At 36.3% G+C, this 19,414-nt stretch overlaps 1 protein-coding gene across 1 annotated transcript in view; it reads left to right on the top strand.

The window, feature by feature from the left end:
* The window catches only part of Ptprr (protein tyrosine phosphatase, receptor type R), a 299,949-nt gene that overhangs the window by 27,442 nt on the left and 253,093 nt on the right, over positions 1-19,414 (top strand). The window contains exon 2 of the mRNA XM_004632168.2: positions 1,871-2,169. Within this exon, the coding sequence (XP_004632225.1) occupies positions 1,871-2,169 (299 nt within the window). The remainder of the gene's footprint in view (positions 1-1,870; positions 2,170-19,414) is intronic.

The following is a 19,414-nucleotide window of genomic DNA, read 5'->3' as shown; positions in this document are numbered from 1 at the left end:
ATGACTGGTTTTGATTATTTTGAGACAACTATAAATTTTATTTTCTGTATGAAATAAAAATTCCTCAGATTTGATAATTCAGACAGCACTAGGAAAATACATAATTTATGGAATTAAGAATAGCATATATTGGAGTTTTTATTCTTGTCATCATTTTATTAATAGAGAATAGTGCTAAAGAGTTTTAGATGTATATTAAATTTTTTGACCAGAAGGTATGTATTAAGGTTTTTAGTAAAACTAATTTTCTACCTGATTATAAGGTCTCAGATGAATTTCTACAGTTATGAAACATGAATGATTTTCTTGTGTCTCAGAGCAAAGTAGTTTATTTTGTGGAGATCTGCAGTGAAGTGGTTGCCTTGGAGTTCAAAAATAAACTGGACATGCTATTTTTATTCCAGTTTAACTTTTCTAAGACTCCTTATTTAAAGATGTTTCCTATTCTGGAGAAGGAATATTGTATGTTGGAATAAACTTGGGTTTCTTGCCTTTGTGATAGGGTTTCCTAAAAAAATAAGAGAATTTATAGGATTAGTAATTCAGAAGCTGTATCTTCCCTAAGAGTGATACTGAAATTAAAATTTGGTTGATTAATAACTGAAATTTGAAAAAAAAGAGGGGGAGGGAATGAAAAATGTTACAGATCCTCACAAGATTTGGAAAGTAAAGATAAAGCAATAAGGGGTTGGGGAGGGAATCATGTGCAAGAACGCAAGTAATTTTAATAGGCACAGTATTTGAATAGGTTATTTTTGCCACAGGCACACCAAGGGAGGTTCTGGGGTGCCTAGTTCTACTGGATATCATATGGAACCAGTACTACATTTTGATCTGTTCATTCTGCTTACTGTTAAATAGAAGATCCTATGTTTCATTTTCTAGTTGTTATTCAAGCTAATGGTATTTTTTTATATTTATAATGGTATTATTTTTGATTCATATCTGTTATCTATTTTTCCCTGTGACCAGTGACTAACAGGAGAAATGATTACTCAATTAAGTGGATATTTACCTAGCAGAAGAAATAAATATAGATAGATGATAGATAGATAGATAGATAGTAACTAACAACAGGTAGAAAATTATTTCCCTCCCATATGAAGTCTGATGTGGGATTCTGATATTGGTTGGTAATTCCAGTATCATCAGAGCCCCTGGGCCTTTGTTTTGATTTCCTATCATGCTTAAGCTACAAAGATAGGAGGAAGGGCCTCAGTTCTTTCCCATCATGCCTAGTCACATTCCAATAGCAAGGACAATCCTTCATTACATGGAAAGCTGTGGAAGGTAGTCTTTAGCTAAATTGACATATCCTGAAATAAGTAGGGAGTGGAAATTATCAGCCCTGGAATTTGTTATCATGGATGTACTTGTGTTTCTTCCATCACTGGCCTTAATATATTCTATAAGCATTAAACACTATACATTTTAACTATATCACAAGCAATATAAGATAAGCATTAATTAAGAATCATGTAAATGTTACCAATTTGAAAAGGTAAAGCTTACACAAGATAAAAATGCTTAACATGTGAGAAGAAAGGAGAACATTCAGAAATAGAAATCTGACAGAGCATTGAACTATGGGTTTACATGAAAGATAAAAACTCTACCTAAAAAGAAGTATTAGAATACCTGGTGAATGGAAATTTTTTTCAAACAACACCCATTTCTGTCTACTTCTGCACCAGAAATTTTGTTCAATATGTTAGGAATGACTAAGGAAATGGAGACTAATTCACATTATCTTTCGCAGGTCCTCAAGTTATCCTATGCCAAGAGAGGATAATTCCCTTTATTAGATATTTCTACGTAATTTACCAAACAAGACCTTTGATTTTTTTTTCCCCCACTTTTTTTCTCTTAGGATGTTTTTCAAGAAATAATGACCACTTTTTGGCAATTCAGCCGAAGAAGAGTGGGAAGCCAACATTCATCTACCACCAATTACAAGACCTTGAAAAGAGCCTGGATATTGTTCCACAAAAGATTTATAAGCATAGCTATCATTCCCCTTCTGAAACTCATATTGGCAAAAGCCAGAGAATCGTTAATTCTGCATTTCCTCGAACTGCATATGACCCATCTCTCAATCTGTTGGCTGTGGCTGGTCAAGATCTGGAAGTGGAAAATCTGCCGATCCCAGCAGCAAATGTAATCGTGGTGGTAAGTACCAGGTTTAAAAGATGCTGATGTTGATGTTTTGTGGTTGATTTAAAAAAACAAACTGAATATTTACCGTGGAATCTCAGTATTTACCATAGCACTTCTCATTCCCTGATATATCTTTGCTGCTACTTGATTATTGCTTGCTTCCTTTTGCCCATAAAATAAAAAAGATTGTGTGCGTTCTCTGTTTGTAGCATAATACATGGTGTCTAGTAGATCCTTAATAAACGTTTGAGTTAAAAATTACCTTAGAAAGACTACAGTAATAGCAGATCCTGTCCTACACTGCCTCTCTTGTCTCCTGTATAATACGTATGAAAAAAAAATCAACCTTAGTCAGACCTGATATAATAAATAGTATGTATATAAGATTCTCTGGTCACTTGACTGAAATTATAATAAATTTTAAAACAACTTAAAAAGAAGGTATCATAGCACAAGTTATTCTGTTACTGGACTAATGAGTTTGGTAATAACTGGAGGATGATATTTCTAGTGTCACTGGACGAGCATCAGTCTACGTTTGTCCAGTTTATGCAAAAACATCAGGGCTTATCTTCTCGCATAGATAGCCCACTAGTGGTTTTCAGTTCACCTGTGGACAATTGTTTGGTGCTCTTGTCCTCTCAAGTTTAAAATCATAACAGAAGGTCCACATCAAAACCACAAATCAACAATTACACACATGCATTTTATCCATATGTACAGTTATGAGGTGTCAATCACATTTTAAAACAATTTTAAAACTATAAAATTAAAACAGTAAAAAACTAAATGTCAGTAATTTAGTTCTTATTTTCACATCCCTGCCAAAAGAATAATGAAGTAAACTGACTTTTAGGTCAAGATCAGTCTACGAAACTGTTTACATTTTATAACTGCTCTATGTACCAAATGAAAATTTAACGTGCTTTTTCTTTCTTTTTTACCTGTCAGATGCAGTATACTTTATATAATATTGAGAATCAAATATCAATTCACTGATGTTTTCAACTAGCAAGTATTGAGCATTTATTTAATCCAGTAGTATTTGCAAATAGGGACAAATGAAATTGTCTCTGGTTTTACTGGATAAATGCCTGGCATTGATAATTAAATAATAAAAATCAAGGGCCAAGGCTATAGCTCAGAAACACAACACCTGCCTGGCAAGCATGAGATTGTGAGTTCAATTTCAGATTAATAATAATAATTATTATTATTATTAATAATAATTTGAGAACATAAGATGAACTCTGTTAAGTGCAAATATATGGGTTATCTGGTTATCTGAAAAACTTTAACGTGTGTGTTGTGTGTTTCATAAAAAGTAGATGTTCTGATGGGGAAAGTCATGTACTGCATCTGTTAAGTGAACATAAGTGTTAATGATGCCTTTGGGTTTGGAGATGGCAGTGTGAATGCTAGGGCTTATGGGAGATCTTGCCTGTAGTGACCATTATATATCTATTGTTATCAGTTCCTAAAGTCACTATGAGTTACAGTTCAAGAGGTAGTTTTTCTTGTCTTGTAATGTCATAAACTGTCTAATTAATGTTGTGGACAGTAAAAAGCATCAGTGAGGAATTCTAGTAGATCATTTCACTTTTAGCCTATTTGTGGTTTATAGATTCATGAAGAAGCTATGCCTTTTCTTTTAAGTAATAGGAGCAATGGGAAATTCTCTTCTTTAACTTCTCTTGACCTAGCTTCTGACTGTGCTATGGCTTTTGCATTTTGCAACAGTAATTGCTAATTCTGTTTTCTGTAATCTACTTACACTACTTATGCATGTGGTGTTTTACTAGGAAAACCACGGTGGTAGGGTTATTTCTTTTTTAAAAAACCAATAATATTCAGCTTCTCAAAAAAGGAAAGGGATGGCATACAATTAAATAGCAGCTGATTTGAAAGACTGTTCTATCTAGAAAAGCAATTTAGAAATGGCATGTAGAAGATCCAAGAGGTGTATTCTGAGATAGTTTATCGATGCAAACCTTATTGTTCAGCAAATACTAAAATGGTACTAATGAATTCTTTTGTGCTTAATTTAGAGCACTGTTAGTATATTTCTTGAAGTGATGAATTATTTGGATTTTTTTCCAGACAGAATAAAACTACTTCCAACCACCAAAATTTGTATGCAATTACTTTTTTCTCCTCTTTCTGTTTTTGCTATCATTCACAGTGAGTTTTACAATGACAGATTTAGCAAGGATCTATATCCCGCCTCCTTTTCTGATTCCTAATTTACACCACAAAGCATTTTATAAAAAATTTGTCCACAAGTGATTTTTTTTTCCTTTTTCTTCTTTCTTTTGTAATCAGAAAAATCTGTAGTTTACTTGTTCCATGGGAAAGACAGCATAATTAGAATGTTTATCCCAAATGAATGCTAATTATGTTCTAGAAACTCAATTAAGAAGCTGTTATTAGGATTTCTGTCCAAGTACAATGTAGATGAGAAATGAATGGCCTCAAGGTCAAGGCTGAGTGAAGAGGGAAAAAATAGCTTTAGCTTGATGTTGCTGGAAATCCTATAGCTTTTATCACGGGATCCTCAGGGTACTTCTTAGGCTGCAAGGCTACACACCAGGAAGAAGAAAACCCAGGAGTACAAATGAAAATAACTGAAATGGCATAGGACTTACCACGTCAACGTAGGTGAGTGAACAATGTTCTCGTCTAGTCAAAATCTGAGAAAGCTAGAGGCTGGGAAGTTTGGGGAGTAAAAAAAAAACAATACTTAGGGTCAGCAAAGAGGGTTCAGCTAAATTCTGCCTTTCTGCACAGGTTGGACTGGAAAAAAGGAGATCTGAGGACAAAAAGATAGATAAGGAGGAAGCAGAAAGGAGGGAAGAAAGAGTATGATGGGAAGGGAGGAAGGGAGAGGAAGGACTTTGAGGGGATAGTGGTAGCTCTTGTAAAACACATTTAAAGAAGGCTGAGATGGTCCTTATGAAAGTCCTGCAATCCTATATCTTCCTTATCACTCACTCTGACCAGCAGTCAGTCAGACATTCTATTTTTTGATACAAAATATTCTCAAAAATTCTTTTATCAGATTTTTGACTTAAAAAACTATTAAAATGCCAACAGCTTTAGATGACTGTGTTTCACAGGGTGTCATTTACACCTCGAAGTCTGATTTGAACCTCACCTCACGGTGTTTCTGTTACTGACCAGTTTAGGAGAGTTGTTACAAAGAGATAAATAATCCCTGGCTATAATTTGTAGGGTTTTGAAAGTCCCTCCTACTTACTATCTTGCCCAAGTGAAGATGTTTGGTTAACATTTACTGTGTCATGTGATGTGGATAAGCAATTGTTAGGCACCTTTCCAATTGACAAATTGGTTTAACTATACCTTTATATTTGTGTATCAAACATCCTCAAGGATGAGCTTAGCCTTCAGAGTGGCACTGAGGTTGAGCCACATCAACGAAAGTGTAATGGTAATAAATATCTAGTTGGCAAGTGGTAAGAGTATCTAACACATATGAAAGAAAAATGAAGCAGCTCAAGGACCAAAAATTTGTAGAAAATTTCAGATGATTTTCATCAGGGCTCAAATTATGGAACACAGTCCAGTCTACCAGATCTGCTTCCCCTGGGAGGCTTTAAATTTTCAGAACAATCTTCATCTCAATCACAACATGGATGTTTAAAACTTTAAACTTTTTATCACTGAAAATTTATATTCAGTCAGAAAGAATATCTTATAACTAGCAGTAACAATTAATAAAATTGAACTTATACCTGAAACCTAAACTGGAACTTCCACTCCTAAAGCTTTCACTTAAAAAGTAAAAGCGCAATGTATGCAAGGGGGATTGCCTATATAAAGACTGGACCACTGTCAAGAAGTTAAGTGTGGCATCTCAATATATGCTGAAGCATCGTATGTGAATTTCAGTGTTTATTAAGACGGAACAGCCCTTTCAAGAGACAAGGTAGATAGAAGAACTTAAAACTTAGCCTAAGAAAGGGTTTCCACAACAATGAATGACAAAGATCATCCTCTAACCCCTCCAACGGTGTCTCAGAAAGGCAGCAAATTGCCTATAACCTAGGAGAAACTTGAGATGTCAACAAGATGCCCCGAAACCTATATGATTTGCCAATGAGAAAGACTGCCTTTTAGCACAATCTACTGAATGTGAACCTGTTACATTGTATCCCCAAAAACTGTCAAATCTGTGAAAACTCCTATAGCCTGTCTACTTCTTCATGACTTTTATGACTGTTCATATTGAGAACAACAAGGCTTGCGAAACCATAGGAGAGGATGTACAGGCTCATTTTGAGCTAACTAACCTGCTTTTGGTCAGCAAAGTCACAGAAAGCACAATGCAAGTGCAAGTCTTGAGAAAATTTGTATTACCATATATCAAAGGATGCAGAAGCCATGACAGTAAATACCAAGCCAAGATGCTAAACTCATGAAAGGTAGAGGTGCACGACAATGTGAGGAGTGACTACAGTCTCTTCCAGTTATCCCCAAGACAGTTTCCTCAAGTTCTTAGAGGGAGTGGGTATAGAAGCCTGAGAGAACAAATCTAATTTTAAAAACTTACAATGCAAGGAGGTTGGTCAAACACCATCTTAAAACATGTAAATGCCAATTGATGAATGGGAAAAAAGAAATCATATATAGACCTGAGCCCATGTAATAAATTAAAGAATGAAAAAGAGCCAACATAGGTGAGTGGGAAAGCATTATGTGTTGCATGATTTGGGCACAATCAGACAGCTATTTGGCAAAAAACAAACTTCATAGCAATAAACAATATTTGTTTTGTGCTAAGTACAAAACACTTTTAACACTGTGTTAAGAATGATGCCTTGTGTAGCTGTTGTAGCCTATCACATGAACAAAATGATTCTCTTCATTACTTCATTTATCATTATTCTATTTTTTTCTGTATTTTAGGGAAAGGTCTACAAGATGTTCAGGGTCTCACTCCTAGATCAGACTTGTAGTGATTCTCCTGTTACAGCCTCCCAAGAACTGGGATATTTGGCTGGCCCCATTACTTCATTTAGACTTTGCCTTTCTTTCTTTCATAAACTGCTGTCACATCCTACTAACTAGTCATTCTGCATGCATTCTTTCCAATTTTTGTCAGAATGATCTGCAGAAAGTTAAGTCAGACTGTACTACACCATGCAGCCCTACACACACACACACACACACACACACACACACACACACCCCTCTCTGCCATCCCACTGCTATATAAATAAAAATCAAACACAATGCTACGGCTTATATCCACATAACCTGGGATCTAAGATTCCCAGAACATCTGCCTTAAGATTCCATAATTTGAGGATGTGCCTCAGGAATCTGTGCATCACATTCAGCAAATACCCTGAAGAATTCCTAGGTTTTGAGAAATTTGGGGAGCATTGCACATCACTTTTTGCCCATTGCCTACTTCTTTTTTAAAAAATGTATTTATTTTTACATATTTTAGTACAGGGTCTACAGGGTCCCACTATACAGATCAGACTCATAATGATCCTCCTGTTTTCAGCCTCCTGAGTGCTGGGATTACAGGCACATGCAACCGCACCCAGTCTTCGTTGCCTATTTCTGAGCTCATCTCTTGCTCCTCTGCCTTTGCCTCCTGACTGCCTGCCAACAATCCAGGCCTTCTCTTTGTCTCCAACCTTAAAGTTGCTCTAGGATCAAGAGATTTTCCTTTGATATCTCCTTCTCAGGATGTACTTATGTCTTTTTTTATTTTTATTTTTGTGAGACTGGGGATTGAACTCAGGCCCTTGCTCTTGACAGGCAAGCACTTATTCTACTGAGCCATCTCCCCAGCCCCCTCCCTGCCCTTGTTTGAGGACATGGGGGGAAATTATGTGTGAGTTTTAAAAATTTCATTCTTTTGTCCTTAACCTACAGTGATGCTTCTAGTTATTTCTTTGCTTTATTAGTTAAATCATCAATAATGAGTTTGGATGAACTTCAGGAACAGATTTCAAAAGTAGAAATATGAAAATAAAAATAATATAAGTGGCTGACAGTCTATCTAACATAAGTTCCATACACTTATGGTCATCTTCTTTCTTTTCCTTCATTGCATTTCTGACATGCTAGCTACGATATTTCGTGTCTTTTCCTGATTCAATCATAATACCTCAAGAGTTCTGAAAGGTTGAGATTTTCCAAGTTTGCTCCTGCTGTATCACCAGTCCTTATTACAGTGCCTAGCTCATAGTAAAGATCCAATAACTATGTATTAAATTTTTATTAAGTGAATGAATGAATTTATGTTGAAAGAAACACAAAGGACTTATAAGTACATAAACTGTAAATACTGGCAAGAAAATATGATTGCTTGTTAGCACTGAGTTACTTGTCATCACATGGTCTTGTTTACTTTTTCCTCCCTACATCTTATTTTGGCAGCAGTAGGAATTGAATCCAGGGCCTTTACACTGGATTACATTTCCAAGCAAGTAGCCAAGTTGCCCAAGCTGGATATGAATTTGTGACCCTCCTGTCTCAGCCTCTCAGAAGGCTATCATTATATGTGCAAAGCTGCCACTCAATGCTCAAAGTGTTGTAATCTATTACCTTTCAAAAGTGAATATAGGGCTGGTGAGATGGCTCAGTGGTCTAAAGCACCTACTTAGAACAAGCTAAGCTAAGCAAAGCCCAGGGACCACGGTTCAATCCCCCAGCACCACATGCCAGCCAGCCCGCCCCCTGGTGGGCTGAGCTGCCCCCCCCCACACACACACATAAATAAATAAATAATAAACATTTTTTTAAAAAGTGAATATAAAGTAACTAATCAATAAATACTGAAATGATTTCTTGATTCACTTACAGAATTAATCCTTAGACATAACTTAAAAATTCACAATGGTTATCCCCCAGATAACAATAAAAATCCACTATAGTCTAGTTAGGTTTTTGTTTTCAAAAGGTATAAAAACAGGGGCTGGGAGATGGCTCAGTGGAATAAGTGTTTCCCTGGCAAGCACAAGGGCCTGAGTTCAATCCCTGGTTCCACAAAAAAAAAAAAAAAGGTATAAAAACAGAATTTCTGTGATATAGTTCAGAAGTTAGAATAAACTTCTGCTTGTTTGCTTTCAATCTAATGTCAGTGCTTTGTATTAAATCATAAGAGCTCATTGAAGCATCTTATATTTTTACACCAAACTTGAATTTTCAAAAACTGTGCATATACTGCCTGAGATGTTACCATTTCTTTGCAAAGCAATGTTGAAGTAGGATTCCATTCCTGAGCGTGGCACTCTGACAGTCAGAGCTGTCATCACCTGTTGCTTTTCTCCAATTCTAGTTATTAAAACAGCAAGAAGGATGTGGAATGAATTCCGGAAATGCTAGAAGATAAACCCTGGCAATGTCACTGTGAAGTCACCCCATGGAACAACTCAGTACATCTGCTTGTCCTGGGTCACAGAGACTCAATGTGAGGGTGACTGAAGTCTTAAGAAAGCCAAGTTACTTGATATTCATACTGAACACGGTACATTAAATTCCACAATAGAGAGTAATTTAGTAATCTTTATAAAGTTATAGTATGCTTAGAACATATAGGGACAGGAAAACATAGCATACAAATGATCCTTAACAACTAGATAGCCAGTGTCATCAGGAGATAGACATACACATATGGAATCGGCATAGATATAGTCTTGCTAGTTTTACTTATTTTACAATGCTTTGATTTGCAAGTCATCACACATTTTTTTTAGTAATTTTATTGAGAAACAAATAGCAATGAGAGTTTCAAAACTGATTACTAGCACAGTTTCAATAATTAATACATTGCATATTGTTGCTTTGTGCTTATTCGCTGTACAAGATGCACACATGATATCCTGTCGCAAACACTATTAGAACAAATCTCTCTGTTCATTGAATTAAGAGAATGCAGCTGTATATCTATCCTAACTATTTTGAATGTACAGATACAAAATGGTCATTCATTTGTATCCCCCTTTTGTTTAATTTTGTCAGAGAAAGGTATTCATTGTCATTTAAATATTGTAGGTATGTGAATTCAGCAAAATATTCCAATATGGTCCAGTAGTCTATAATAGTAGTGAGTTATCCATAGGACTGGCAATGTCAGAAGTTGTTGACTTGAGCCTTCTACAGCTCAGCATATTAATATGACTTTACTTCTTATACCCCGTTTTTATATTTTTCTGCTGAATGGTTAAGACCAAGATAAAGCAAGACCTATATAACAATAAATGTAACTTTTGTATCTGATAAAGTCAGTCAGATCCCCTCAGGATTTACCCTGAAACCCTGTACCACAGTTTGTAGATCCTTTGTTGGTGTCAGCCATGTGGATGAGTCACGGCCATTGCTTGACCAATTTGCTCTCTGCATCACACATCTTTATACATCATTTATATTTTCAACACCACTGAATTCTATTTTATTTTTAATTTTAAAAAGTTTTATTTAGGGCCAGCCAGATAGCTCAGCAGATGAAAGCACCTGCTTAGGCAGAACACAGCGGCCAGGGTTCAATCCCCAGAATGCCGTGTAAGCCCCAGCCCCCAGGGTGCGCTAAGACATCAATTGAGACTGGGCGTGGTGGCACGTGCCTGTAATACCAGTGCTTGGGAGGCTGAACACAGGAGAATCACTATGAGTCCCATCTACATAGTGAGACCCTGTAGACCCTGTACCAAATACATAAAATAAGTTTTATTTATACATGATTGCACTACATAATGATTACTTTTATCTTCTATAATATATATAGTATGACACCTAATAAAAAATATATATATATATAAATCCTATATTATATATAATACATATTGCATCCTAATTCTTTTTACATCTAGATCTCCTGCCTTCCCTACCCATTTCCTCCATATTTTAGCCCCCATCCCAGTTATAAAAGATCTATCTCCATTTTCTATTATGCCATTTATTTTGTTCATTAAATTGCTAATACTTTGAGATCCTCCTATAAGAGAAACACTATGATGCTCAAGCTTTGTGTTCAATTTATTTCACTTAATCTTGTTGCCTCAAGATACACTCATTTAATGCAAATGACTCAAATTCATCCTTCTTTGTTCAGCTGTGTGTTTATGCCACGTTTATATACCACATATATGTTTTTATTAATTTCATTGAGAAACAAATAGCAATGAGACAGTATCAAAACAGGTTAGTAGGACAGTTTCAATAATTAATACATTGCATATTGTTGTCTTTGTAGTGGTTATTCATAGTACAAGATGTAGACATGATATCCTGTCCACAAAAACTATTAGTACAAACCTTTCTTCTCATTAAATTAAGAGAAAGTAGCTGTGTATCTATCCTAACTCTTTGCATATACCACATACATAGATAACACATTTTACTTATCTATTCATCTGTTGATGGACTTTCAGGCTATTTTCTACACTTACTTACCAGGTACTGTACTGCTACAAACCCTGGCATGTACATTTCATTGTACACTAACATGATGTCTTAATACGCTTAGGAAGAGACCTAAGGGGAATAGCAGAGTCAGGTAGAATTCCTATTTTTAGTATTTTAAGGAATCTCACACTGATTTCCATAGTGGTTGTACTAGTTTACATTCTCAACAGTGTAGAAGTATTTCTTCCTCCCATCTCTCAAATGACATTTGTTATTATTTAATTTCTTGATGACAACCAATTTTTTTTTCTAGAAAAAGATATAGTCTTGGTGTTGTTTCAATTTGCATTTCTTTAATGGCAAGAAATATGGAATATTTTCTTTTCACATATTTATTGGTTTTTTATATTTGTTCTTCTGAGAAGTGCCTACTCATTTAATTTACCCCTTTTTGGTTATGTCTTTATTCTGGGAACCTAATTTTTTTAGTTTTTTATTCTAGATTTTAATCCTGTACTGGAGGAGTAGTTGGTGAAAAAAATTCTCATTCTGTAGGTTATATCTTTACTCATTGATTGATTCCCTTACTCTAAAGAAGAATTTTAATTTGATATTATCCCATTTTTGGATTCATGATGACATTTCTTGTTTCATCAGGATTCTCTTCATGAAGTCCTTGTCTTCGGTGATTTTACCATGATGAGAGATCTAGGTCTGTATTCAATCTTCAGTGTTTGTATATACAGTTTTCCTGGCACCATTTGTTAAGGAGGCTATCTTTATTCTAAGATGGCCCATCTGTCAAAGATGAGATAACTGAATTGCACAAGGTTGTTTCTGAGTCCATTATTCCGTTCCATTAATCCACATGTCCGCTTTTATGCTAGCACCATGCTGTTTTTATCACTGTAGCTTTGTAATAACACAACTTGAAATCTGGGGTTGCAGTGTCTCCCATTTTGTTCTTGTTGCACGGGGTTTGTTTTGCTATCCTGGTTCTCTTCTGATTCTATATTAATTTTAAGAATTTTGGGGCTGGAGAGATGGCTCAGTGGTCTAAAGCACCTACTAGAACAAGCTTAGCAAAAGCATCAGGGACCGCGGTTCAATCCCCCAGCACCACATGCCAGCCAGCCCTGCCCCCTGGTGGGCTGAGCTGGCCACACACTCTCTCTCTCTCTCTCTCTCTCTCTCTCTCTCTCTCTCTCTCTCTCTCTCAAATAAATAAATAAATAAATAAATTTAAAAAAAAAAAAGAATTTTGGAACATTTTTCTAGTTTTATAAAGATTGTTCTTGGTATTCTGATTAGGAGTCAGACTTATAGATCAGTTTGGGTAGTATGCCCTTATTGACAATATTGGTTTTATGCTCATCCAAGAAAAGGAGGTATCTTTCCATTTTTGTGTCCCTTTGACCTTTTTCATAATTTTATAGCTTTCATGGTAGAAAACTTTCATTTCCTTTGTTAGGTTAGTTCCTATTTAACATTCTTAAAATTATTGTGACAATATTTTCATAATCTTTTTTTCTGAGTGGGATCATTATTAGTGTACAAGAATGTTATTGATATTTGTGTATTGATTTTATATCCTGCTACCTTAGTGAATTTGTTTTATTCATAGAAGGAGTACATTGTGGTGTAATTTCTTAGACCTTCCAAGTTAAGGACTATGTAATCTGAGTAAGGATAGTTTGATTTCATTTTCCTTCTGCATGTTCCTTTTATATCTTTCTCTTACCTGATTTCTTTGGATAAAGTTTAGTAATTTATTGAACAGGATCATGACAGTGAATACCCTTGTCTTATTCCCATCTTTAGAGGAAAAACATTCAATATTTTTCCCATTTAATATGTTGTTGGCAGCAGGTTTGACATAAAGAGATTTTATCAGTTCAAGACAAGATCCTTCTATCTCTACTTTTTCACGGTTCTTATCATGAAAGAAAGTTGGCTTTTGAGGGTTTTTTTTTCTGAATCTATTTAGATGATCATGTGATATTTGTCCTGGGTTCTATTTATATGATGTATTACATCCATTGATTTGCATATATTGAACCATTCTTACATCTGGGGGTGGTAGCCTCCTTGGTCATAATGTGCATTATATTTAATGATTTGTTGCATTGTGTTGGTCAATATCTGCTGAACATATTGCATCTATGTTCATTAAAGAGACGATAGGCCTGTAGTTTTCTTTTTAGTTGAGGCCTTGTCTGCTCTGGGAATCGAGATAATATTAGCTTCCAGGAATGAGGATGGCAGTGCTCTGTCCCTTTCCTTTTCATTAAAGACTTGAAGAAATACTCACTAATGTTCTTTATACTTCAATAGTGAATCCATTGGGTCCTAGGCTTTTTTTAATTGGAAGGTTTTTTATTACTGCTTTGACTTCATCGCCTGTTACAGGATATTTAAAGGGTCCTTTTGAGAGGGGACAAGGTTTTATATTTATTAAAGGAGGGAAAAGAAGTATGCTCTGCAGAGTGAGTTAGGAAGAAATATGCTCTGCAAATAAAGTTAGGAAACATTAGCGTGCTCCACACGGCGAGAGCAGGCCACAGAGAGTGGAGTGGCCACAAGTTTAATGGTGGCTGTCCTCTGTGTCCCCCAGTCCTCAGGCGGATGTAAGTTTCTCCAGCTCTGAAAGACAGTTCATACTCCAGAGCCATGAGTCAGGCACTTCTTCTGTAACTCTACAGGGTTTAGCTTTTAAATGATTAGTTGCTTTTCTCTAATAGCTCTTAAGATTCTGTCTTTGTATAGGACTTCTGGGATTTCAAATATGATGCATCACAAGGGTAACAAAGAAGGATTTTGTTTTCACTTTGGTTTACTGGTTGTGACTATTTGGGGCTCTATAGACCTTAGTTATCTATATGTTGACTATTTCCACATGCTTGGAAAACTTGCCACTCTTTTTTCTGTAAACAGTTTTTGATTCTATTTGTGCTATCTTCTGATTCTTCACCAATTTCTATTAATATTAGGTTGTTCTTCTTTGTACCATCTATTAACTGCCGAGTCCATTTTTCACAACCTCTTCCTTTTTATTATGGTGCCTTTGAGTACATGGTCGCTGTATGCGGTCAGAACTGCTTCTGACACTATCTCCACCCTGATCACTTCCTCTGCCTATACTATCTTTTTCCTTTTTTATTTTAATTTCTGTCTTCTTTTTTATCTTTTTATTTATTTATTCGGTACAAGATCTCACTATGCAGTTCTGACTTATAGTGATCCTCCTGTCTCAGCCTTTCCAGAGCTGGGATTACAAGTGTGTGCTACCACACACAGTTTTAGTGGCCTGCTCAGCCCAGGGCCACGTGGTATGCGGTACCAGGGATCAAACCCATGTCCTTGTGCTTACCATTCAGGTGCTTAAACTACTGAGCTATCTCCTCAGCCCTGCTGCATATGCTTTCAATAGAATTTTTTATCTCATATTATTTTGTTTAGCTTAGCAAGTTTTTTTATTAGTGTTTTCTCTAAGCTCACTGATCATGTTTGTTTGCTTTGTTTTGCTTTTGAAGCTGGGTCTCACTTTGTAGTTCAGGCTGCCCTTCAACTCATTATGTAGCCCAGGCTGACCTTGAAGTCTTGGAGACCAGGTGACTCAGCCTCCTAAATCCTTCGATAAGAGGCATGCGTTGCCCCACAGTTCAGTTTTGGTTTTGGCTTTTTGTTTTTATTTTGGTTTCTTGCCAGGCAGGTGCTGTGCCACTGAGCTATATCCCTGGCCCACAGCCTTTTAAAGGCATTTATCTACTTAGTCATACCATCTTTGAGCTTGATGAGCACCTTATTTGATCTGGTTCCTCATTTATCACTTCATATAGCTCCAGCTGTTTCACTTTCTCCCCATTATTCCCCATGGATCAGCTTGGGGCAAATGGAGGGGTGTTTAGAGGGCTTTTGTTGCCTTGCTTTTTCGTGTTTGCATGGCATGTGTGCTTGAGGGGAGTGGACTTCATTGCTAGCATGAGAGCTCTTCAGGGAGTGTCTGCTTCCCAGTGATGTGCTGTCCATGACTTTCTATATGTCTCTGCCTCTGTGCCAAGATCCGACCGCCCCTATCCATTTGTGAAGGGTGTATACATCTACCTGACCCCTCTTTGTGACTCTTTTGTGGCCAGGCAGTGTGGTAGGGTCACTCCAACTCCAGAAACCCTGAAGTGCAGTAGTTCTGTAGCTTCTGATTCCCTCCTGAGTAGCCCAGTCTTAAACAATTAACCATTTTCCAAATTGTTCAGACTGAACACTGTCAAATATGGCGGGCGCTGAACTGGGTTTCTTCTCCAACTCTAGCCTGCCCTGCAGGAGGGGTTGGCTTTGCAGTTAAATCACACACCGCTTTTGCAGTTTACAAATTAATGGGGTCTTCATGGTGCTGGCATGCTGATCTGATCTATTGTTTCTCCCTGGAACTGCTCACCCTCTCTGGGAATTTCCCAGCAGAGACAGAGCCTCCGTGCTAGGAGCTGCGGCGAGCGTTCCAGGTTACTTCACCTTTTCTCTGCATTGTCTTCAGATTCCTCCAGTTTCTCTGCAGTTTCTAGCTTTCGTGTTGGCTCTTTGTTGATTTCCATGCATCGACTTTTTTCTTCTTTGCTAAGTTGTTGTTTCCTAGATATCTTGATTCCTGGTCTCGAAAAGTTTATATTTTGCTGTTGTTCATTATTCAATCATTTTTATTTTATGCAACATCATTCTGCCAAAATATCGTCATACAATAGATTTTAGTTTTATATGTCAAAATATTCTCAATGTGTTCTTTGATTTAAGGCAGCAAATCCCAAGGAATAAATGTTAGAATACAACAAATTTAGTGTTCTTTCTTATAGAAACTGCCAAATTAATATTGTTGAAATAATTTAATGAGCAGATCGTAGGGAAAGCTACCTTGAGAACTGTGTTCTACAGACCAAGTACTCTGAGACCTGACTTTTCCCTTGAGTAAATCATGTATATTTCACATACTAAACCTTCAGCAAGAGCGATAATTCAAGCAGTCAGAGAAGCAAGCAGGACCCAAAAAAAAAAAAAAAAAAAACTCTGTTCAGGAAGCATAAAATGTTCTATTTTAGGACCTTCCTTTTTATGTTGGAAACAGAAAAATCTTTTTTCTTAATCCATAATCGCTACAATAATATCAAAAATAGAACCTACAGATAAATAAGACTGTGTATTCTTTGGAGCATATACTTAGAGCTGGCAGTTGTGTCTCTAAAATTACCTATTAGTTTTCTAGTTGTTAAGAACTATTTTTGCATATAGTGGGTGAATTTGTCTTTCTATCTTTCCTGTCTTCTTTATGTATTTACTTATTTTTTTCTAACCATTCATCCTCTTACATAATGCACATTATTTTGTTAATTTATGAGGTTTTACCTTTAATGTAAGTGCCAAAATATAATTGAGCTTTCTGGGCATCTTGCTCTGCTTGTATATGACTGGATTGGCATCATAAACCAAATCTTTATATTCTATCAGTATGATTCCGATAACATAGATAGTAGAAATAATTTGTTTATTTCTTTTGTTTCAGGGAAATATAGGAGATAAAACCTTCTGGAAAGTTCTCTTCCCAGATAAAGTTTCCCAGCAATAATTAGAATGCAAGCCTATAGTTCAGACTGGTCAATTCCAAGAAGTCTAGATCTAGGAAATATCCCAGATGCAGATGTAGCAGGTAATTCTGAGTAGGTAGATGAGAGAAGAAAAAAAGAGGGCAGTCCATAGATTATCAGGATAGAGGAACAGGAGACAAGACCAGCAGAGAGAAGAAACAGATGAAAATGTAAGCCCTTCACTTCATAGATTCTTTTAAGAATCTTGGACACTCATAAAAATAAGTATTAGATCATCATGCAAAATTTAGCTTCCTAATTATTGTATATGTTTCTTGAAAGGAAATGGACCCTAGATTTGGTTGTGACTTTTTGATGGGAAAATAGTGGGATTTCCACTAAACTTAATATAGTGCTTGGCTCATAAGAGTTCTTATGTACTTGAACTAAGGAGAAAATGTGCAGACTAAGGGTGAGGGTTAGAGGGATACAGAGATCACAATGTAACTGTAACTGTGTAGATATATTATTATTGTTAAATGTTGTCCAGAATAAGGGCCCCAGTAAGCTTTCCAGGATAGGCAAAAAACATTGGAAGTGGCTAAAAAAAAATAGCTAGTGAAATAATGTATGGGGTCAAATTCTTGCTGTCTTTTCCTTTTATGTCATGTTTGTGAGTTTTGACTAATTTTTTCTTCAAAGAGAGGTGACTAAAAATGCCCACCTATGCTGGGAGATAGTGCAACAATCTAAGTGCTTGCCTAGCAAGCGCAAGAACCTGGATTTGATCCCAGTACTGCATGCCATGCCATGCTAGCCCTGTGCTGAGTTGGCCACCAAAACAAGGCGTGGTAGTGCATGTCTATAATCTATAATCCCAGTACTGGGGAGACTGAGACAAGTAGATCACTATGAGTCTGAGCTGTGTAGTGAGACTGCATACCAAATAAACAAATGAATAAAAGATTTTATATAAATTAAAAACAAAGGACTAGCCAAATAGCTCAGCAGATTAAAGTGCCTGCAAGGAGGTGCAAGGACTGGGAGTTTGATCCCTGGGCCTGCTGTGTCGGCCCCACCCCCAGTGTGAGCTGAGACTGCAATTAAGACTGGGCATGGTGGCACATGCCTGTAATCCCAGATCTTGGGACGTTGTATACAGGCAGATCACTATGAGTCCAATCTAGTAGTGAGACCCTGAACACCCTGGTAGACCCTTCCCTAAAATATATTTTAAAAAAAATTAAGAACATACCCACCTCATAGAAATGTGGGAATTAAATGAGAAAGTGCATTGTATTTTCACGACACATAGTATGTGGTGAACACTCAATAATAAAAACACAATGAGAATTGTTCTTGTTATTTTATGTGCAAAGTACAGATCAAAATACTTTTGATGACACAAAAACAGAAGGTTACACCAGAATCTGGAGCTCAAGACTACTCGTGAATACAAAGCCTCTTTGATCAGTGTGGAGAGTAGGTAATGTAAGAAGGAAGTCTAAATATTACATAATGCCCATCCGGGAAGACCAGCAATGGTGCAAGGTAAAAACTAGAAAATTAGAAAGAGTGTTAATTGACCATCTAAAACATAAGGGTGTTATAAGTAAATAAAAGGGCAGCGGCAACCTCTTCCAGGCATGGCCTCTTGCACTCTTGCCTTCTACTTTTCCTCCTGTCGTGCTTCATGCTGCTGAGACAGGTCCCCTGGTAGTGTTTCATCTTACAGTGTTCTTCTGCCCTAGATCCTCTGATAATATGCATTAGGGCAAGCCAGGCTGAAATCTGTCTTATTCCTGGGCTTCCTCCACAGTGTTTATTAGAGTCTCCCAATCAGTTAGTTTGAAACTTCCAATTATTCCATGTTCTGATTGCCAACGTAGTGAACCTGTTACCTAAAGACCATTTATTGTTCCTAATGGAGAACATGACAACTAAGGGATAGCCCAAACAAGTACATGTTATTTATTTTGCTTTGGTCCATTAAGATGATTTGTCTCTTCTTTGAAAAGTATTCTTAAATAGGAAATGATAAGCAGCAAATAACAAAATCTATATTGAATATGCCACTAGGCAAAATCTTTCGATGCAAGCTTTTAAAAATAGCAATCATTATTTATGCACAAGCAAACAAAAATTTATTCATGCATGACAAGTGATGTTTTCATCTTTATCTTAACTACAATTTTATTATAAAATCAAATTAATATAGTCAAATACAGACTAAGTTAAATTATAAAAATAGCTAAATTAAAGCAAAAAATACACTTGTGGTGAATAATTATGTATAAATATGT

The sequence above is a fragment of the Octodon degus genome, unplaced genomic scaffold (genome assembly GCF_000260255.1).
Source record: "Octodon degus isolate 3935 unplaced genomic scaffold, OctDeg1.0 scaffold00047, whole genome shotgun sequence".
In the NCBI taxonomy this organism is placed as follows: Eukaryota; Metazoa; Chordata; class Mammalia; order Rodentia; family Octodontidae; genus Octodon; species Octodon degus.
Note: the sequence above shows the minus strand (reverse complement) of the source record. Positions and strands in the feature narration are given on the sequence as shown.